The 22,644-nt window shown below is 46.6% G+C and overlaps 1 protein-coding gene across 1 annotated transcript in view; it reads right to left on the bottom strand.

The window, feature by feature from the left end:
• Positions 1 to 3,151: 3,151 nt before the first annotated feature.
• IRX5 (iroquois homeobox 5) overlaps positions 3,152 to 22,644 on the bottom strand; it is a 34,061-nt gene continuing 14,568 nt past the window's right edge. The window contains exon 4 of the mRNA XM_069639608.1: positions 3,152 to 3,517. Coding sequence (XP_069495709.1) covers positions 3,498 to 3,517 — 20 coding nt within the window. The 3' untranslated portion in view covers positions 3,152 to 3,497. The remainder of the gene's footprint in view (positions 3,518 to 22,644) is intronic.

Genomic DNA, 22,644 nt, shown 5'->3' with positions numbered 1-22,644 from the left:
CACTCCCTGATGCTAAGGTTTATAATGATGACATAACTGATGACGTAACCATTTTTTATGTTATTCATGTATGGCTTTGTCTCATTTTCAGTGATTTAAGAAATGTAACAAATGCAGCTTAATGCCTTCCAAAGAATATTTGTGTCTGGTGTCACTAACTGACCCTGACGCCAGCACCGCCCAATACTTCTAAACATATTATCCATTTACGCAGTCAATTCTTCACTCTGCCATCATGAACAATTGGGCTTGATAGAGCCAGAAATATTTGTTTTGGGAAAGTAAAATATAGCCCTTCCAAAGAAGCCTCCATACTGCAAGAGTCCACTTGGAGAACAAAAAGGGCTCCAACCACAAATATAATTGATGACACTACCCTAATGTTGGGGTGTCCGAATGGTTCAGTTCTGATAATTGCAAAATTGTGCTTCAACTAGTAAGCCAAGTATCCTCTAAATACACAATTGGATCACCAATTGTGGCAAAAATAAGGCTCAAATTCCTCATTCTTAGTAATTATTAGAGTCTTAGAGTCCACTTGAGCACATCTTGAGCCCATGGCAAAGCCACTGACTAATATTAGTATTTCCTACTAGTGTAGTGTAATAAATCCGTAGAATTTGCATTACAAAAACACCATGCCACCCCGTTAGTCTGTTTTCTCTTTCTCCCAACCTTTGTTGCTCATCTAAATCTAATTCCCGTTCTAGTCTAGCCCCTTCCCTTTTCCGCTCTCCTATCAGAACACAGTCAGGATACCTCCGACCATGGCCCAGTACCCACTTTAGACAAACCTCTGCGCTGTGAGACCACAATGTTGGTGAGTTGACAAAGTACAAAAGCATTACAACAAATAACAGAAGCCAAAACGGTTGGACTTGCAAATGTGTGTTTTTCTTAGTGTCTGAACCCTTTTGTAGTTGATTTGAATATAGGGTAATGCAGTTGCCACAGTGAAGACGTCACACAATTGGTGGTGTGCCCCCATGCAATGTGTGTATTTTTCTTGTCATGTCAGAGGCATCAAGTTTTAATTAATGTGTGATTTGTTTGGTGAACTGGCGAGAAGGTAAGTAGCACATACCATTGTAAATGCCCTTTATCTTGACTGCTGAGAGTGAGCCAATAGCGTTGCACTTTTAAAAATGTTTTGAGAATAAGTCCGTTTTTGCCAACTTGCAAAATCCTGATTGTTGAATTACCTCAAATGATTTCCTTATTTAAGTTAAGGCTGCAGGCTGGGGAAGTCTTAACCACGTGTGTGCTGCTGGCAGGCCCCTGTCACGGGAGTCTGGGGTTTTGGATGATCCCTGCCATAGTTGAAAGGAATAATACGGGACCCCAGATCTGTCGCGCTGGTGCCCTGTCACTCTGTGCACAGCCAGAGGAGAGACATCAAACAGACACTGACTTTTTGGAGTGAGGATGGCCTGGTGTGGGCACTCCTGGGGACCGGCTCATCGTGACACCTGTTTATGCCGCCTGGTGGGAAACCCGTCCCTGTTCGTAGGCTTTGTACAGCCTACTCAAGATGTCTGCCCCAATGTTCATGTAGGCTTCCTAACATGTTGTGGATTTCTACACGAACTGGTCCAATAGCGTATGCTATTTTGAACATGACTAGAAAATAAAATACGATTATCCGCTTCCAGTGTTGTGCAACACGCCACAATGTGCTGCCACCATCATACATCCGCATAGACTGTCGAACAAGCATTGTTCGGTTATGACAGCAGAACACCTTTCGTCGCCCTGTTTGGGAGTATATGTAGGGCCCGATTCGTGGAATATTTGCCTGCCCGGTTCAAAATGTCTGCACTGTTGAAAAGTGACTTTGCACTGATTCATGGAAATGTGCAAAGTCTGGGCAAAGTCATTTTCTAATGCAAAAATGACTTTGCCCGGACTTTGCACTGCAAAAAATACACTTGTGCACGGTCGCGTGAATCAGGGTTTGTGTCTGCAGTGCAAAGTCACTTTGCAGCAGTGCAAATTCACTTTGACCCGGGCAAATATCCCATGAATCGGGTCCATTGGCTTTATATTCCCAATACACATACAATACCCATCGTCTGGCTTACTTAAGGGTTCATATAATTCCCTGCATACAATGACACATTTATCCCACCGATAAGTGTGCTCATTGGAGCACTGAGCACTCGGCTGTGCCTCACGTGTCCCTGCTCCCTCTTCAACCAGAGAGCAGTAAAGATGTTTCGCAGATCCCTTTTGGAAATGTACGATCGGTTTGCCCCCTCCCCCGCCAAATCTCGCCCCCCTTCTCACACCTTATCTGATCTCCGCATTCTTCCCACCCCAGCGTTCAAAGTGATGTGAAGAGAAGTGGCCAGGGCCGCCACCTCCCCCCCCCCCAGCAACTTTCCACAGCCCTTTGGGCAGCCAGTCCTTTGTCTTAAGCGCTCCCCTGATGTTGCCTGCGTTGCGCTGGAGATATTCCCCGGGTCACGGGGGGTTAAAGGGAGGCTAACGCGGAGATCATATTGGGCTTGCTCTACACAGATCTCCAGCTTCAGACACAACGCCCAATAGAGGGAAGATATACTGCTTCTGTTTGATGAGCAGCCGGGCAATAAATTCATTAATCATCATTTTATGCCTCATCAAACACTTTCCACGTCCCTCCATGGGAGTTATACAAATTAGCCAATGAAAAGGCAGTAATTTTAGTTTAGCTAGGTAAGTGCTTTTTGATTGCCTCCTTGAACAATGCCTCCCTTGACAAGCTAATAAATCAGCTGCTTCTGACTCAGGGGCGCAGCAAGTGCGAACAATAACTCGGCGTAGTTCCTGCGCCGGATTGGGCCGCAGAAGCCAGAGCAGGACCGTCCGAGATCAAAGCCTCGCGCTTTTATTGCAGAGCCGGGCTTTCTTTGGTGCGGGGGTATTCTTTTTGGGGAGAGGGCAGAGAGAAGGTCAGTAAGTGAGATAAGTCGGCTGAGGGGAGGAGGGAGAGGGTGGGCTGCTAGGACATTTCAGAATAGATGTCACTCTGACTTTAAACCACAAAGGGGAAAGGACTGTTTTTTTCGACTGCAAGCGCCCCGTTTGAAATCCATCGCTTGATGCATAAACCGGGTGTTTTTCCTTATCTGACACCTTTTCCGGGGATACGTGGGGGAGGGGTTGTTCCTGCTTCGTGGATTTCTTGTTCTGCGTTTTGATTTGCCAAAGTGCACGCACATTCTGAAGTTGGAGGGGATCGGTGTGTACCAAAGTACATAAGAAACGATTCACCACAGAAGCTAACATGTTTAATAAGGCAGCAACACCAAAAAAGAAAACAAAGAATATTAAGGGAGAGCGTGACATCTGCACACAGCGTTGGGTGCGAGCTCCCCCTTGAGTCCACCGGCAGCCCCCTTCTCGTCAACACTTTGCACTTTAGGGGGCGTGGGGGCGGGCTGGCCCCGTCCATATCACTTCGCAACGTGCAGCCGGTTTCGGGAAGATGCTCAGCGTCGACGCTTTCTTTTTTCCTATTCCACGCAATCCAGCACTAGACATACAAAAAACAAAAAAATAGCTTTTAAATGCACATTAAATTGCAAACCGCTGTTTTCTTAATTTTTTCTTTTGCTCTGAAACCATGGGACAGTGCCAATATGTTAACCCGGTACACAAAGGAGACATTATCACACACACTTATGTAGACATCCCATCAGCTAAACGGAGCCCGGATATTGCCTTCACACGGAGGTACTGAAGCACACAGAGCTAGACAGACAAATGCGTTTTAACATGGACTCCCACACACAGACATACATAATGACGAAAAACACATGCAAACACATTTGCCGCATCACAGACATATATAGTCACGAATTCGTGCAGATAAACACAAGCACCAGCACGCACGCGCGCGAAGATGGAGACACTGACACACCGGAATACCCACACTCACGATTAACAACGTCGCAAACAGTTGCATTCTCAAATTGCTGCCCTGATTTCCGTCTGATTGAGCCGGAGGAGTGTGCCCTCCTGCTTTGCGGGGCCACGGCTCTATCAGCTCCCCGGGATAGGGGCAGCACACACACGGCACGGCAGCCACAGGGTTGGGAGCCCCGCCTCGCGGCTGAAATATCTGCGCTGTCACCGGGCGGGACAGGTGAGGGGCGCTGACATAAATCTAGGGCCTCCCATTGTCAGCGGGGACAGATTACCGGCGAGCACAAGTAATAGAGCGCGCGTGTAATCTGAGCGCGATTGATTCGCGGCCTGTTGCAGGGGCTCGAGCGCCGCTCCGGGCGGGACAGCGGCGAGGGCCTCGCGGGGGTGCTGTCTTATCTCCCCAGATTGCTGCCTTGACGCTATCGCCCGCTCCCGCTCGGCCGTAAATCATGCCAGTAATCAGCCGTCAGCAGGCAACGCGCGGGCCTTGGCACCAAGCCTGAGCACGTGTTTCTGCCCGGCCCGTGGCGAGGCGCACCAGGAAAGAGGAAGCGGGTGGGGGCGCTGTTTGGATCAATGCGCCCCTGTGCCGAGCTCCCGGGTGTAAAACGGCGACCCGGCCAAGTAGACAATGGGGAGAAAACAGACTTATATGTATTAATTGTCCTTTCTGATAATCACAGGCCTCTCCTTCAAGTGCCACGTGGCGTCTTCTAAGAAAGACAACCCTCGCATGTAAATAAAACTCCAAAGCAGTAGCACGATATGACAGGGGCAGGGGACACAAGTGGCGTATGTGCACTTCTCCTGAGTTCAAGTCTCCGTATTAGCAGATTCAATGTTAGGCACTCTTCTGAAAAGGCCACTCGTCCTAACGAGCAGTGCAGTGTCTGCACTCAGGCGGGTGAAGCCTCGGCCTCCTCTCCACCAGTCTAGACCCGAGGAATTTTAAGTGAAGCACGTCTCTTCTCTCGTTCATTAACTTTCCCTCCACACATCACCGCATGCCTCTGGAAATAACTTGGCAAACCGGGAGCTGCTTATCTCTTTTATCTTGGGACCGGGTCCAATTAAATAAGTGCAGATTTACATTTGCAGCCATCAGGCACGAGCGCGGGGAGTGCGTGGCTCGATTTGAGCAAATAGAAGTCCATTTTGCTCGGAAGGAGGTGTCTGGACAAAATATACTCGATTAGATTAAATTGCTTAAATGGCGGGGATTGATATCTGGTTGCTCAAGGCCCCTCAGTGAGGAGAGGCCCTCAGGGGCAGTTCGCAGTCTGGTAGGGGGCGGAGTAACGTTTGGAGGCACTTATGGCAAGGTGCTACGTTTCACAAAAGGGCTCTTTGAGGGTTGTTCTTGGGAGCAACACTAACAAATGCACACATTCACAAATGTTAAAAGGGCACAAGGCTCCTTTAAGCAAACTCGTGAATGCACACCTAATCAGTTGAAAACAATTAAACATAAACAGAAGTATGGCTGGTGCACAAGCGCACACCTTTGAAGCAAATGAGTCCTAGTTTAGAACCCCATCGGTCCTTAAGAGCCCTGTGCTTTGTTTAATTCACTTATGGAAGCATACTTCGGAAGCACATTGACACAAACACACCCAGCGAGAGTGAGCTACACACACGGTAAGGCTTAATAGATGACTGTGCCAAATACTCAAATGACTACTAATTAACTATGAAATAACCCACTTGAGAACTGATGAGGTAAAATAGGTGCGCCAAACTGCAGAGCTCCAAAATCTGTGGAAATGATAAGGTCTGGCAAGTGTTTGAAAAACATAAATATGTAAAGGGGACTGACTACTTGCCGGTGTGGGATATATTTTGCCCAAAAAGAAGGAAACTGCATTTCAGCCACATTGGGCCTAAACAATGCAGGGCATTAAAAACATACTGAGATGAATACCAAACTAAAAATGCAGGATTTCATCTGCCACATATCATAAGGCTGTTTCAAATAAAGAGAAATCCACTAACTGATTGGGCCTTGCATGTGATTGACATAGCCAAGAAAAAAGAAACTGTGTTCATGAAAGTGGGTGCATTTTGCAGCTGAAGTAATAAAATCAGAGTTCAAATGTCCCCTGCCAAAATGAACATATCATGATGAGAAAAAGAACAAGTGGCGACAAGACGCAATTATATAAAATAATAAACAGAAGGCCTCATGTGAACAAGAAAATGTAACCTTCACAAACATAATGTCATGTGCAAGATTATTGTATGACATGGTGTCTTTAAGAGAGGACCCAAAGGAACAGGAAGAGGAAGAGTTAAGGGCAAAAGAGTAAGTTATAGCATAAAGAGTAACACAAGTAGACCTGTCTCTGTGCTTTCTTTCCAGCGGTCTACCTTCTAGTGGTATTTACATCAGGTGTAACAACTGGCGAAGAAGGAGAAACGGCTCACACCGCAGGACAGGATCTCTGCCGCGGAGTGGTGTCCTTCATCCCCCTAGAATCCACAGCATCATTGGTGCTGCATTCCGCAGCATGCATTCTTCGCCCAGGGGTTGCTCTCTGCAGCACACTCTTTCCCGCCGCGCAGGACAGCGCCCTGGGTCCTTGTGCACTGCAGGGGTCAAATTAGGATCCGTCCAAAACCGTTGTAATCCACAGAGTCCTGGTACTCCCTCTGAGTGGCCACACTGCAGTGAGTTGCGCGAGAAATGCAAGAGGCATTCAGGGTCCCTGAATTTCTGAGATGGACCGGACCAAGATTGGCTGCAGTTTGCCGGAGCTGAGCTGAGACGAGCAGCAGCCTGTCTTCCAACTGCAATCTGTGATGTGCCCAACTGCCAATGGGGGCAACATCCTGCGCCTCACAGGCCCAGTGGTCCTGTTTACAGACCACGAGTCACATGCATCCTGATAAGGATCACCCAGCAAGCCAACATTATTTCCGAGACCTGCAGCAGTGGCCGAACACCCCTTGTGCCCTTGGGATTCTGCAAAACACAAATTTGCCCACACCACAAGCTCACATAGGGCCCTGATACAGCCTGGTGGCCTGTTGCCACCCATTCACACCTATATCTCTGGAAGGTGCCCACCTTCGGAAGGGCCACGCACCACAACACTGAAGGGGAGGCTGAAGGTGGAGAGTGTGAGTGAGGTATGTACATTTAGTGGCAAGATGCCACCCGGGAGGGGCACCCAGCAGGCCCACAACCAGAGGCACCAGGGAAACCATCCTGAGAGCTAGTGATTATGGTGGGCCAGACACCAGACCAGCAGATGCTGGGGAACACAAGTACAAGGGCCGCATTCATTACATGGCCCACTCCATTTGCACTGCAGTCCCAGCACAAAAAAAGGGAAAAAGGGCTCCAGTGGGTTGAGTGGGTGGAAGAATTCAACAACTTCATTTGAGCCATTTGGAGAGAATAAATCACTAATCTAGCAGGCAAAGAAATTAATGGAATCATTAAAATGACCCAGATAAAGACAAAATGTCAGTCGAGGACCTGGTGGAAGTGCTAAACAAAAAACTAGTGATAAAGCCAAACATGGACTATGAAAGGTATGTCTTCAACCAGTGCTTGCAACTGCCACACAAGATAAGTTCATCACCATGCTCAGACAGAAACTCAGGTGCTGCCAGTTTGCATGATTTTCAGACAACAAAGCCATCAAGCTACATGTGATGGAAGGGTGGGCATCCTCCACTTTCCAGAAGCAGCTGTTGAAGATACAGCTCCGGATTGGCAAGGGGATTGAGCTGGCGAGAGTTCACAAGAGAGTGGAGATTCAAGCAATCTCGACAGAGACGCCAAACAAGAAGATGAAAAAATATGAGCCAGTGGCAACCATTACATCAACCTGGCACATGACAAGAGGACCGACAAGCCTCCCCGCCATGACAAGAGGATCATCCAGAGGGGGATACTAACAGATGAGGTCTGCACCCAGGCCTCAGAGAATGTGTTTCAGATGTGAGTTAGCATTCCCACATGCAGGGATGTTCCCCGCAATAAATCAGAGGTGCTCCAAGTGTGGGAGAGAAGGACACTATCACACTGTATGCTGAGAAGGGAGGCCTTCCCTGGCCGTACGAGGACCTGTGCAAACGACATGGAGAATGTCAAAAGGACAACCGCTGCAGGCGTCATTTAGGCCCCCACAGGCGTATTCACAGATCCCATGAATGATGGTGAGGACAATGGAACAAGGCCCAGAATATGAAGAGATGAACTACGAGGAACAATCTGCACTAAATGTACTATCCGGAGCAATATGAACACCCAGGGGACTCCTAACAAGAATATAAAAATGTGGGACAGGAAATATACCCAGAATATACAGAAGAGTTTGTGAACCTAATGCATGGCGATCAAAAGTCAGTGGAAGCCCTGAAAGTCATGGTCGAGATGGGAGAAGTAACACAGTGTTTCCTGATCGACACAAGCGCCACTGTTAATATCATGGTGGAGTAGATTTGCTTGAGAAGCATCTTATCACAATCAATGGTGCACATATTTCAATGGGGTGCCAGCACACCACTACCATCAATTGGACAATTTCAGCGCATGCTGTCTCACAGAGGGAAGTTGACAACCACCATCATACACGTGGTTCCAAAGGAAGGCAACAAGATCAGACTATGTGTTGACATGAGGGTGGCAAACACAGCAATACAGAGAGAAAGACACCTGGGCCCAGAAACTGAGGAAATGGTTGTGCAACTCAACAGAGCCACAAGATTTTCAAAGCTAGATTTAAAACCAGGGGCATCATCAACTGGAACTACACCCCAAATCAAAGCCAATAACTCATGAGGGTCTGTTTAGGCACAACTTTGTCATTTCCTCCTCCGCAGACATTTTTCAGGAGGCTATTTGTCAACTTCTAGTACCCTTCAAGTCAGCATTTAACTATAGCGATTACATACTAGTTGACGGAACGTCACAGGAGGAACACAACTCATTTCTGATGGCTGTATGTGAAACACTGAGCAAGGCTGGGCTAACACTAAACTGTGAAAAGTGTAACATCAATAAGAGCAAAATCCGGTTCTACGGTCACATCTTCTCGAACAAAGGCATGCAACCTGATCCTGACAAGGTGAATACACTTGAAGTGCTGTTGACTCTCACACAGGTGGGGGAAGTAAGATCTTTTCTTGGAATGGCGGGTTACTGTTCCTGCTATCTGCCCAAGTATGCCATCATCACAGCGGCACCGAGGGCCGAGAGAAGGAGACACAGAATATCTACATTACATCACAGAAAATGCCCTTCTGCCAACATTGATGCTAGAGGAACTAGCACAGGCATCACAAGAAGTTTGACCGGTGGCCATGGTCAATTAATTGACTACCACTAAAAGATGTAAGGAATTCAAATGACAACAACAGCAACACAGCAATGCCAAATGGAAGGAGATAGAGAGGCTGGCTGAAATTCATGCAGAGCTGGTGGTGTCTGATCATCACATTTTACTGCAAGGGTGTCGACTGGTGATTCCAGGTGCACTGAGGGGAAGTGTGGTGCAATTGGTGCATGAAGGGCATAGAGGAGTGGATGCCACAAAGAAATTACTACAACAGGGTGCATGGTTCTCTTTCATGGATGAGATGGTAGAAGAAATGGTGAGACAATGTTTCCCATGCCAAGGTACCCCCCCTACCTCTAGACGAGACAATGTTCCACGAGAAGGTAAGTTTCACCGGTTCGCAATTCACTTAAGATTAATTCATCAGAAACTCATACCCTTATGGCCGCAGGACAATGGCATGGCTGAGCGGTTAATGGCGTCAATTAAGAGAACAATTCAAAAAGCCATGATCGAGAGGATGCCCGTACAGCAAGCATTGTGGGGGATGCTGCGACACTAAAGAAACACGCCACACAGTGCGATGGGGAAAACTCCAGGGGAACTCATGGTGGCATACAAGGCCAAGACTAGGCTACCCAGAGCAGCGTTTGTGAAAGGGGGAGCAGACCAGGACCCAAGAAAACTTGATTAAAGAGAACGTAACGTCAGAGCAAAAGAACGAGCCAAAGTGTGGACTGGTTGGTAACGAGGAGCAAGACTGAAGGTGTTCAGTGAAGAGGAAGAAGTGCTGGTGAAACAGAGAGTACAAAGGAAGACTGATTCCCGGTATGAGGATACTCCATTGTGGGTGACTGGGATCACATTGTGATGAAACATCTTCCGGGGCACTTGTTGTTCCAGGGATGAATATCGGTTTCTAAACCATTAATCAGCCACACTCTTCTAGTACACCAGAAGGGATCGGAACAGATTGGAAACACAAGTCAATTATAAACCTAGATGTCTAATTTTGGTAACGTAGATGGAATGGCAGACTTATCTCCGCAAGGTTGTGGATCGTTGGTTAGTTGCAACCCAGCAAAAATACAATTATTACCCAATGATAAAAGGGACTGTCCGGTCAAAGTTGTATAAAAAGATCTACTTCATTATTATCTCAACAGACAGTTCTAGCACACTACAAAATACAACCCACCCTGCATAGGACTGCAGAGGGCAGACAGTTTCAAAGAAGGAAACAGAATGCACTCTGGATACTGACGGATAGGAATTAATCACAATAGTTCAAGTATACTTGGTTTCAACACAAAGGGAGCAATGTGACAGAAAAACAATGTACCTTGTGCTTGGGATGATCTTGATGCTCGACAGGGTCGAGTCAGTTCCAGGACGCTTTGCAGCTCCTGTGACAGAGTTGAAGATGGGAGACAGCTGTGGGTATTTGTATTTGTATTTTATTGAATTTATATAGCACTTTAATCCAAAGTGCTTTACATGATCGGGGTACCAGGCGTGGCTGGATGGACAGCTGCAGGCTGGCCTACACAGAGGCTCAGGTTCAAGAATCATTGTCTCTGTGTTGGTCGTTGGATCTGGAGCGCTGGTCAAGGCCTCTTGGACAGCTTTTGTGACTGCAGCATGACAACAGTCAGTGGTGCAGCTGGTGGCGGTTTGAGGGCTCGACTGCTTCAAAAATGTCCGTAAAAGATGGAAGTTAGTTGATGCTTGTCGTGACACTCCTCCTAGCTTCTTCGCTGGGCTTGTGTCGTCCTTTAAGACGGATGGCCCAGAGCTGAGGCGAGTGTTTACAGACATTGGCCTTTGTTCAGAGTCTCTCTGGCACTTCCCACATAGGAAGTATGCTGGCAGATCCTAGCAGGGCATGCTGTGTCCTGGCTGGGTACCGGTTCAGAGGAGAAAAGGAATGTCTTGAGCTGCTTCCGGAACTTCAGGTTGTCTGGCTCAAGTTTGAGAGGGGCAGGGAGCCCATTGCAGAGGGAGGCACCTGCAGAGGAGAGAGATCTACCCCCCACTCTCTGCCTGGAGAAGCGTCTGACCCTCAGAGAGTTGGAGGTAGCTGATCGAAGGGCTCGAGAAAGAAAGTATTTAGGAAGAGAACATTGGATGTGGTGAGAGCCCCAGAAAGCCTTGTGGACAATACAAAGGGTCTTGAACGTGATCCTTGCAGCCACTGGGAGCCAGTGCAGAGATTTCAGGGCTCGAGCGATATGGTCCCTGGGCTTGAGGCCAATGATAAATCTTTCAGTCCTGTTCTGAATTAGTTGCAGAGTGCAGAGAGAAGCGGAAGGCAGATTGAGGAAGAGGTTATTGCAGTAGTCCAGCCTAGAGATAACCAGGGCTCTGGATACAGTGAGCATCTGGGGGAAGCTGAAGAAGGGAAGAGTACCATTGAGGGGCTGAAGCTGGTTATGGGACTTCTTGGTGACATCCGAGATGTGAGGAGGGAAAGAGAGAGTGGAGTAGAAGATGACACTATTTTTTTTGTCTGACAGGAAGGCCATGGTAAAGGGCCCAAGGAGGGCAGCAAGAGTGAGAGAGGGAAAGTGGGAGCAGAGGTCCCAATGTGAAGGATCTCCCTCTTACTGGCATTAAGGCAGAGATCTTTGTAGGGGCACCAATCCTGAATCACGTACAGACAGTCAGGAATGAGCAAGAGAGGGTAGGAGGCTGAGGGTAGCATGAAGGAGAGCTGAGAGTCATCCGCATTAAACTAAAAGTTTGAGAAGGTAGAGATCAGGTGGGCCAAAGGGGCAAGTAGAGGTTTAAAAAACAGGGTGAGAGGACAGTTCCTGGAATTCCACAAGTTGGACCTCAGAGGGGACATCCAAGAGGAAGGAGGACAACCACCGGTCCAAGAGGAAGCAGGACAACCACCTCAGTGCCTGATCTGTGATGGCCCAGGTTCACACAGAGTCAATTGAGCAGGATGTTGTGATTGACCATGTCAAAGGCAGAGGAACGATCAAGGAGGATGAGGACAGAAGGAACACTGCAATCAAGGCTAGAGAGCAGATCTTCCCAGGTTTTCAGGAGAGTCGTTTCAGTGCCTATGGTAGGTCTGAGGTACACTCCACAGGTACTACATTTCTTCTAGTGCCTAGGGTTGAACTTACCTTTCATCATAGTTTGATTTCTATTCACTTGCTCCTCATTTTTGTTGCAGCTGTGTCTTCTTCTTGACTACAGCAAACTATATTTCCCGTGGAGGATCTACACATCGCTTGATTCACCACCAAGGATCTCTATCTGCACCCGATGCCCTCGAACACTTTGCTTACTGGTAATTATACTTTCATATATCTTGTCCTATATGGCTCCTTTACCTACCTACATTCTTTCTAAACACTTTTGAACGACGACTTCTCTTGCACTGGACTAGAAACATCTCTCTGAACCTCTTCTCCTCCCCTCACCCTGAATTTAACTGGGAATGAATGTGCCCTTGTGGTACTAGATTAATTACAATTTCTCTGACAATGTAGTCTGTTCTGGCTCACAGATGAGACTGAAATGTACAGCATGAGTTTAATGAATTACCTCAAGGTGTAAAAAACTTGTACAAACGTTCTCCCCTTTGTTTCTTTCCTTTTGTATGAAGAATTCATTTTTGGCCATATGAAGAAGAGGAAAGTATCCTCGAAACGCGTCGCCACATGAATTAGATTCCACCATTGTTTCAAATTTATTGTGACCTACTATTGCACTGCTTTGCTTCTTGAATTTGTAAATGTTTCTCCTTTTGAAATATTGTGTATTTGACACTTTAGATATAAACTTTTGCTATAAAAACACACAACTGAACTCTTTGGTTTATATGTTTTTTGTATTAATATGAGAAAACAGGAGTGGACTTAGTCCAAACATCCTAAAGTGTGCAGGTGACGGGAGGGTTCCCTTGTTGAATCCTCATTCCAATTGTCTCTATGATAGGTCTGAGGCCAGATTGATGGTCATGGAGACAAACAACTGATTCAGTGTGGAGAGTAAGCTGGGAGATGGCCAGATTTTCCAGGAGTTTTCCCAGGAAAGGGATGATAGAGATCAGGCGATCGTTAGCCAGGCAGGTAGGATCAGCAGAGGACGTCTTAAGGAGGGTTGCAAAAGGGAGTGCTTGAGAAGAGAGGGGAAAGTTCCAGTGGCGACAGAGTGATTACAGAAATAGGCCAAGGCTTGAGTGAGGTGTCATTATGGTCCTTAATGGTCCTGGAGGAGCAGGGGAGTACCTGTTTGGACAAAACGTTCATAGATCAGACTTGTCTAGAAACCTTGTCAGGTGTTGTCATACAGAAAAAGGAGAAAGGAGGAGGGGGAGTTGGCCAGAGGGGGCGGGGGGTGAGAGAGGGAGAGGGAGAGGAAATAGAGGACAGGATATCCTGGGTTTTTGAGGTGAAGTGTGAGGCCAGAGCCATACAGAGGGGCTCAGAGGTAACAGGTGAGAAAGAGACTGCCGTGGGATTGGCCAGTTCCTTGCAGATTTTAAAGAGTTTGGCCATGTTGTGAGAGGCTGCAGCGATGTGGGCTTGAATGCAGCCTCTCTTCTTGGACAGGGAAGGGAGTCTGTATTACCTTTGGGGCAGGTGCAGGCCAGTTTTTCAGAGGATGCGCCCAGAGCCCTCCACTTTCTCTCAACCACCCTGCACTTGCGTTTCAGGCAGCAAGGTTGGAGTCAGACCAAGAGTTGCACTTGGAGAAAGGCTTCAGTCGGATTCATATGACAGGGGAAAGGATGTCCAGAGTGTTGGAGATAGATAGAGGCAGATTAGAGTGGGCTGTGTCAGATTGTGAGTCAGCAGCAGCAGTACATGGAGCAGAGAAAGTAGAGGCAAAGGCATCCACAGACACAAGCTTGTTGGGCCGAAGTACTGCAAAGGCAGGTAGCAGATGAAAGTAGAAAGTGGTCAGTCCAAGAGAGAGGAGTAGTGAGAGGGTTAGAGAGGAGGGTGTCTGAGGAGATGAGAACATCCGAAGTATGTCCAGCAGAGTGTGTGAGACCAGAGAGAAGAATGGAAAGAAAGAGCATGTCGCAGAGGTTGCCGAAAATCACAGAGGAAGGATTAGAAGCATCCAGGTGGATGTTGAATTCTCAGAGAAGAAGTTCAGGGGTAGGGGCAAGGCTCTAGAGGCACACTAGAGGTGTGGGGCTAAACCGATATTCACCCTGGACCACTGGTGCCCCGGAAGTTGATTTGTCACAGTGAAAACATGTACTACTAAATCCTACCCATCTTCCTGTCTGTTGTGGATCAAAGGTTTTCTCTTGTTAATGGATCACTCTGGTTGACACAGTGCAAATCAAAGGATGTTGGGGTTTCCTGTCTCCTCTGTTAGCCTCAGCAACCAGGCCCCATGTGGGCCTGTTTGAATTAAACTCTGATTAGTATGTGAAGCTGCCACCAGCAACATAGGTAAACAAAAGGACAGTGTTGATCCATGGAGCCTTTGTTAGTTAATTAGGCAGGCCATGGCAGTAGGAAGGATTGGCCCTCCACTTCTGAGATGACATGGTGTAATCCTGATGTCATATCCCACCTAAATAGGATAGGAGGAATGGCAACTGTAGGCTGTGTCCACCCAGACTACACGGGTCTATGTGTATTTTGTGCGGTGAGCATAGGTAAATGTTTGTGGTTTATCCCCACACATTTTCCAGAGGTTGATCTACCATCATTCAATTACATATAAAATTTCAAAAAGCCAAGGTGAGAGCACCCACCGTGCGGATGGTCAAATTCCTCACACAAAGGGACAATGATAACTGCCCACAATGAGAGGACAGAAGTGACCAGGAATGCCTCCTTTTTCAAACAGTGTATCAAAGATATGGAAGACGAAGAAAGAGGAGACAGAAACAAAGAGCAGTGCAGTGGAGAAGTAGCCGGGGCGGAAGAAAGAAGAGACAAAGGGGAGACCCCGAAGGTGAACGAAAGGACAGTGGATTACAATCAAGGAGTGTGAAGAGGCTGATTAGACTACTTGAGGAAATGTGAGATGGACATGAGTTATGTAAGGGGGAGGTGTTGTGTGCGAGACCCTTGTAAGACATGGTAACTTTAAGAGAGGACCCAAAGGAACAGGAAGTGGAGGAGTTAAGGGGAAGGTGTCCGTTATAGAATAAAAAGTAACATGACTAGACCTGTCTCTGTGCTTTCCTTCTAGCAGTCTGCCTTTTAGTGGTATTTACATCAGGTGTACCACATAAGTGTATGTTCCTGAGAAGGGCTTAGTTTCTATTAAGAACACTCAAGCAGTGACCAGGAGGGAATGTTATTGGGGCCTCTTCTCTGAGATAAGCAACAAAATGACCCTAAGTCTTCGGAGAAAAAAGGCTGATGACGTTATACCAGGCAAAAGTCAACATTGGAGGAGATTACCTGTTTAGAGGAGAAATGAAACTTAACTGTGAAATAAGAGTCATGATCTGCGTATATTTTTGAAGATTCCCATTAGTTTAAACAGACAATCATATTTTGTTCATTTCCGAAAGGATCATAAGTCACACCATAATTGTTCCAGTATCACTAAACAGCTGCTGAACAGGCCTATTTATTGAAGTAACCCTTATCAAAATTCGACCTTCGGGACAAGAGATACATCCTAAAATGTGTTTTTAACTCCCCAGAAAATGTCACAAAGCAGAGATTCAGGGATGTGATGACTTAATAAATTAAATATATGGGTAGAACATCTCATGTTCATAACTATTACAAATTTGGTATAAACTGCTGAAAATTGCTGTCCGCGCCTACAACCTCCTGTCGAGACGAAAGTTAGTGCATTATGAGCGGTCTGATTAGAGGAACAAATACATATATATGTTGTTAGGTTTATGTGTAAAATAATGAAAGTTTTCATGTATTGACTGTTTTTGTGAAAATGGAAAATTGTAAAATGAAATCTCCAGTGGGTGGGTTCCTCCTCCGATCATTTCAACTACATAACGCTGGGAGCCTAGCCACAGAGAAGGGCTAGGTTTTGGGGGTGGAGAGGCCGTAGGTGTCCAATTAAAATTAAGGGCTTGTAAGCTAGCATGTTCTAATTAATTTTTTTCTGAGATGTGGTTTTGAGGTTAAAAAGTGGATGCACAAGCCAGTGATGGGAGTGCTGCCTAAAAATCATCTGGGTGCAACTATTGAAAAAATGCTGCAGAATTAACATTACCTGGGAGACAGCAATTGGGAAAGACTAAAGAGGCTGTGATCTTTGCAAGGAGAGTAACATAGAGGGATGAATGCTTGTGGTTGTCCATGACTGGAGTGCCTGAGCAGATCCCTGTGCTTCCCCAAGATGGTGTCCTGAAACGCTGATGTCTTTTCTGAGCACCAAACTCAGACATACAATGTAAGTAATTTGTCAAACAGAAATAAGTGTGGAGATTTTCTTGATTTAATACCCTCCCCTTAGTTAAAGGGTGGGGGGATGCAAGTGGACCCATAGTATATGTTGATAAATAATAATTCAATGAAATCCCCTATAGCCAAAGAACACAGGTTGAATTTGTTACAATTCGAAATTAACAAACTCACTCCCAGTGTGAAAAAACTATAGTCTGTTAATGTCATCGGCTACAACTATTTTTCTTGTCAACCTGAGAATTCCCTAAAGGGAAGGGGTGTCCTTGTCTATAAATGAAATTCCTGTCACCATTCCTCAGATCTGGCCTTTAAGCAGAAGAGTGCTGAATGTAACTGAATGTCTGGGTTTTTGGTGCAGGGCAGAAAACATACTTGCTAAATGTGTAAGTGTAGTTCCTAATTGAAAAATGTACACTCTCTAATGAGGGTGAGAACGTGACTTTGGTATTGCTTCAGGGTGAAGAAGGAAGGTTCCATATGTGTTTAATGTGTTGTTTTTCAATGTTGGGTGTGCTTTCACAATGTTCATTTTGACATGGGTGCAGGGAGATTATAAGTCAAGCGCACTGAGTGGTAGAAATTGTTTTCCAAAAATGAACAATGGCACTGTGATTTAAATCCAACTTCAGCAAAGGATTACCAAGATCACCATTTTTTTAATGTTCTATGGTTTTGTTTAATTTTGACATTCTGGGGTTTTTGTGGGACAGGAGGGTTGAGCTGTTTATTTGGCTTGTATTCCATGTACATGAGACACAAAAGTGAAGTCCCAAAAAGTGAGTTTCGTTTTTTAGCTTTGTTTTGTGGTGCCACAGGGAAGGTGGCGTGTGTAACCTTTTGGTGCAATTATTCATTGCACACATTATTCTATCGATATATATTCGGCCTGTACCCTGGCCTGGTTCTTAGCTTATTGGTGGCACAGGGGCAGGGGTCTATGTGGCTCTATGGGAGTCATAGACAGGGCTTGACTTAATCAGACAAATGATGTGTTCTGTGGTGTGTTAACTGGGGGGGGCTTGCTCCCCATGTTAAGGGTAGTCTCCAAATATGCAGTTACACTGGGATGATGTGTTTCGGAAGGAAATCCCTTTAGGCTGTGATGGATGACAACGGGATGCTTTGTGATTTCAAGTCAGCATTTAGGGCCTGATTCATGGGAGCGTTTTATAACGGCGCAATCCCATGGGAAATCGTTCCATGAATCAGGCCCTTCGTAAATGGTTCGTTTACACTGGAGGAACACAGGCGCACTGAGATAGATGCAATTTCACAGCAGCTTGTGGCACAATCCTCGGGAATCATCACGGTCACAGTACAGCTAGCCCAGGAAAGTAATAAAGCTGTCCCTGCCCTAAAATGTTACTGAGTTCCTCCTGCTCCTCCCCCCAACCACCAACTGCCCTGTCCACCGTGCACTTAGTTCGAGTTGCACCACTGGGGGCAGGGGGTAGCATCATATCCGCCCTCAAGTGTGAAGGGTAGGTACCTCTGAGTTAAGTCCCCTCTACACCCCACCCCGCTTGATCACGTTCCTTATTAAACTAGGCCCCATCTCCCGGGCCAATGCACTACCCAACCAAATTGCAGGTTTACTATGACGTCGTCTAGGCATTTTAATGCACAAAGTTTAGAGTTCAGTTCAGGCGTTTTTCATCTAACTCGGGAGACGCCCGCTGCAAGCGTACGAGACATTAAAACTGATCCCGAAAACACAATAGGATCGTGGTTTGGGGTATGTGAACACCGCCTTCCCTCCTTGACATGTAAGCATCACACCCTATTGGTCCGAATTGGGTCACGCGTTCTTACTTGCAAAAGCTACGTGTGTAAGCAAGTAGCACGGAGTTCACGTTGCAGTTGGATACCGAACATTAAAAGGGCACTTTTTCTTCAGTTTTTAGAAAAGAATCCGAGAAGTCAAGGGAGAGGAAGCACTTCGATCTCCCAAAAAAACTGCACACCCTTGCATGCTCCGTAAAGAATGCGATTACTGCGAAGTGAGCCAGACGCACAAATGTTGATGCTGGGGCTGAGGTCGCATTTTCGGGAAGGATGCTAGCCACACAAAGGGAAGCGCTGCACATGCATTGCCCAGTGGACTTCTAGGCAGCTCCGGCTCCCCACGCGGGGAAGCGGCGTCTTTAAAAGACCGGCTGCGTTCGTAGTACTTACTTTACGTTTAATTACACATCTTTTTTAGCGCATTACCAAATGAAATTACGTTTGATTTGCACCCTTTGTGGTCGTCTGTGAAAATATTAATTAGCAAGGCGTGGCTCTTTAGTGCAGTTGGACTCCATAAAACAGCTCGATGCCAGAGGCTAAGCTTAGGACCCTACACAGTTATTCCTACGGTCATAAATCAATCAACCGCATTTCCAATACATGCTATAAATGTGAGAGGTCGTGCGTGTGCGTTACCTTATCAGTGGAAACGCAGCAAGACACAGCTGACCAATCAGAATGTGATTTGCATTCCAAGCTGTTTATATCATAGGGTAATCTGACTTCCAAAGTCGCCAGTGAACAGCTCAATTACTGGATACAGGGAGATATCCACACGCAATCCACACGACCATCTGACTAATTACCCCCCACCATCTAAGCCATATCCCTGTCTTGGGGTGGGGGTGCCAGGGGAGGGTGTGCGGGGACGGTATTTTAGCTGTGGGGTCTTATGAAAATGTTGTCTTTTGGTTGCTGTCATGCCCAGGTCGAAGGGGTAGACGTTTTGTTTCTGTGTTTACTTTACTTACCTTACAAATCGAGACATAAACATAGAGGGCCTGATTTACACAAATGTTTTAACATGGGAAAGTTGCGCTGAAAACATGTTTGTAAATCAGGCCCAAGTTGTCTAAAAAGTCCACCCAACTCAAATGTGCTGCATAAGAAGAAAACACACGAACACACTCCTTGTTCACACGAGGTGGATGGGGTCCGTAATAGAGCGCCCCTTGTTAAAATGAAGCGAGTCTGTTTAAGGAGCAAATGGAGTCCTCAAACAATGACAGTTTCAGCTCCCTTCGGCCGCGTGACTTCAAATGACCCGGAAGGAAAGTAGCTCGCAGTCATGGCAGCAGGGAGCAACTCACCCGCAGGGTGAGAGTAATGTTCTAGGGGTCACGCTATGCCTGCGTAGAGTACAGTGCTGATGTAGAGGGTAACTCAGGCTGAGCCGAAGGCCCCATAGCTGTGCAGACACCGCTCAACAACTATCAAGAGCTCCTCAACAAGTGTTTATTTCACTCGGCGTTTGTGTCTGTTAGAATACAAACCCATTCGATCATCAGCCGCGGGTGGTGGCCCTCTGCCACTCCAAGGACGATTTACAATGTCAGCATCAATATTTGGAGAGGGGGGGCGAGGGGAGAGCCCAGCGACGAAAGAGGACAAGAGCTCCGCCATTACTCGTATTAGTATTAATAACAGCGCTTCCTGGAAGAGTTGGGGGGCGCAGGAATGCCAAGGGGGCGATGAAGCACCTGCCAGGCCTAGCTCGGGTTTCCGGACCCCTATCACCCGGGAGGTGATTAGTGCTGAATGCGCTCTGCTCGCGGCGGCCGAGGGAAGCAGCTGGGGTGCATTTTTAGCACCCATAATTAATTAACAGTTCTCTTCCCGGGATTTGACGAATCAATAAAGCCCGGGCCCCATCTCTGGGCGAGATCAGTAGCGCCTCACTGCGGTACAGACCCGGCTGGTCTCACGGTGGAGTAGATTAGCTCTCCCGTGCCCTGGGAGTAGAGAGAGAAACGAGACATTGCAGTAGATGCAACACTTCCAAAACAGATCAAAACAGTAGGTTCGGACTATCGGCTCTTTCTTCCAGTCGGCTACTGCATTGTATTGTTTCACATTTCAATTGAAGTACAGGGACGAGCATTAGTATTAACAAACTGATTATGTGTTTATTTACTGTGATACTGTTCTGCATATAAACCTTTAACAATTATACATTAAAAATGACAAACAGCAATGCCTCCATATAAAGAGCAATCCTTCCATCTAATAACCATCAACCCATAAGTAAACCCAAACAATCAAAACCATTCCTCATACATTGCTCTTTATAAAAACGGCCCTGACTTTGATCGCATTTTATGATGAACTGTGATTCTTAGAGGTTTGGGTCTCGGGGACTGTGGTGAGGGGGTGGGTGGATTGGGTGGGGGGCTGGAGGTGTACGCTCGAGATGGTAGGTGACCTACATATTAGTTGCAGTTTCCCAATCTCATTCTTAGTTACTCCCCCTTCCTCCTGCTCTGCAACCAAGTGTTGGAGCCTGGTCCCCGCAAAGACTCACGGGAGAAGCACTGCAGCACCCAATAGAACCAGGCCAGTGTGATGACCTCATTCAGTTGTCCGGGTGATTGGCTTCTGCTTGTGGGTGCCTCGCTGCCTTTTTAGAGTGTCTCCTTTAAAAGGCTCGTGCCCCTTCCTGGCCTAACATGGCTCCTCTTCCCAGAGTAATGATTTCTCCTGAGTATATGCTTTTCTTGTGCTCAGCACCACCTACCACGTCAAAAGTCACTCTGCACCGTACAAAAATGGCATGATTCAGGCCCTTAGAGTAATCGAGTTTGATTAAAAGCAGAATCACAAATATTTCGCTGTTGCAAATAACCAGGCTATCTCCTTTGAAAGGAAGCCTTTAGATAACATTGCAGGGATCACTGGTATGTGATGCTGTGTTTTTTATTATGCAATATTATGGCATGCTTTTTGATCTTATGCCAACCAGTGATTCTATGGGGATCTCTGTTTGATCTCATGGTTACAGGTTCGAACCCCGGCAGATGCACTCATTCCTTCATTATTCCAAGGTGGATAAAATGAGTGCTATTAAGTTGGGCAGCAGTAAACATCTGTTATTCTTCTTATCAGCACTGAGACGCCTCCTTATGCTGTGATGAGATTCTGTGTTATATTTGGCCATGTTTGATGAACCGCATAATGTATATCATCGACAGCAATTTCTTGGCTCTCTAAAATGTGCTGACCGTCAGTCTAGATATAGGGGCTGTGTACACTGGCATGCGCATTGCTGGCAGAAGATTCCGGAAAGTGGCACGTTCATCATTGGTTTGTGTCAATTTCCCAGTGGGAATCCATTTAAGAACCATGGCCAGTGTGGGAAAGGGCAACACCACCCCCACCGCCCCCGCTCTCTCCTTCTTGCATGTGATAAGAAAGCCAGGAGTGCAGAGTGTCAGCAGGAAGTGCAGGGGCTCTTTGCGCCTCACAAAGAGTGACTAGATTTTAAAAGTAAAAAGACGGACCGGCCAAAAGTAAAAAGACGGACCGGCCACTGACATAAAAATAAGACTACATTTCGATAGTGGCTATGATTAATGTACTTCAGTAGTTGGAAGCAGGGTGGGGGTGTCCAGCCATTTACCTGGATATAAAGTGTGTGGATTTGACTGTAAGCGTGTCCAGACAAAGGACATTTTTCTCCATTTGATATTTCAGGCCTTGCTGTGAGGCTCGTTTCCAAGCAGACTCTGTGGCACAGCCAGTTAGTGCATGTGGCTATTAACTGGAAGGTTGAGGGTAACGATCCCACCCCTGGAAAAATTAGAAATCATAGTAACATTTCTTTGGTGTATTTTCGGTAAAGGGGCATGATGGGATGATGTATTCACCCTCACTTTCCCCAAAACTGGTGCAGGCTTTGCAGGGACAGGAGGCGAGTGGGCCTAATGCCAGGACAATCCTGGCAAAACGGGGACATCTGCTCACCCTATCCTAGTGCTGCATTATGTCAATCAAGTAGGGAGTCCCTCGTCCATAAAAGGCCCTGCAGTTAGCACAATTTGGGGCACGGGTTAATGAGCAGGAGAGCAGAAATGCATCCCTTGTCTAGTCCAGTGTTCTTCAAACTGTGTAGCTGGCCCAACTAGGGGACCCAAAAGGGTGTCCATCAAGGGAGATGTGGGGAGGGAAGCTGTTTAAAAAGGAACTATGTTGATTTTTTTATTAGAATATATGAGCATTTAATAGAACATATATGCAGTTATAGCTCGGGGCGTGAAACAATATATTTATTCAAGGGGGAGACC

Source organism: Ambystoma mexicanum, chromosome 1q (genome assembly GCF_040938575.1).
Source record: "Ambystoma mexicanum isolate Mex_15411 chromosome 1q, UKY_AmexF1_1, whole genome shotgun sequence".
NCBI classification, from domain to species: domain Eukaryota; kingdom Metazoa; phylum Chordata; class Amphibia; order Caudata; family Ambystomatidae; genus Ambystoma; species Ambystoma mexicanum.
Note: the sequence above shows the minus strand (reverse complement) of the source record. Positions and strands in the feature narration are given on the sequence as shown.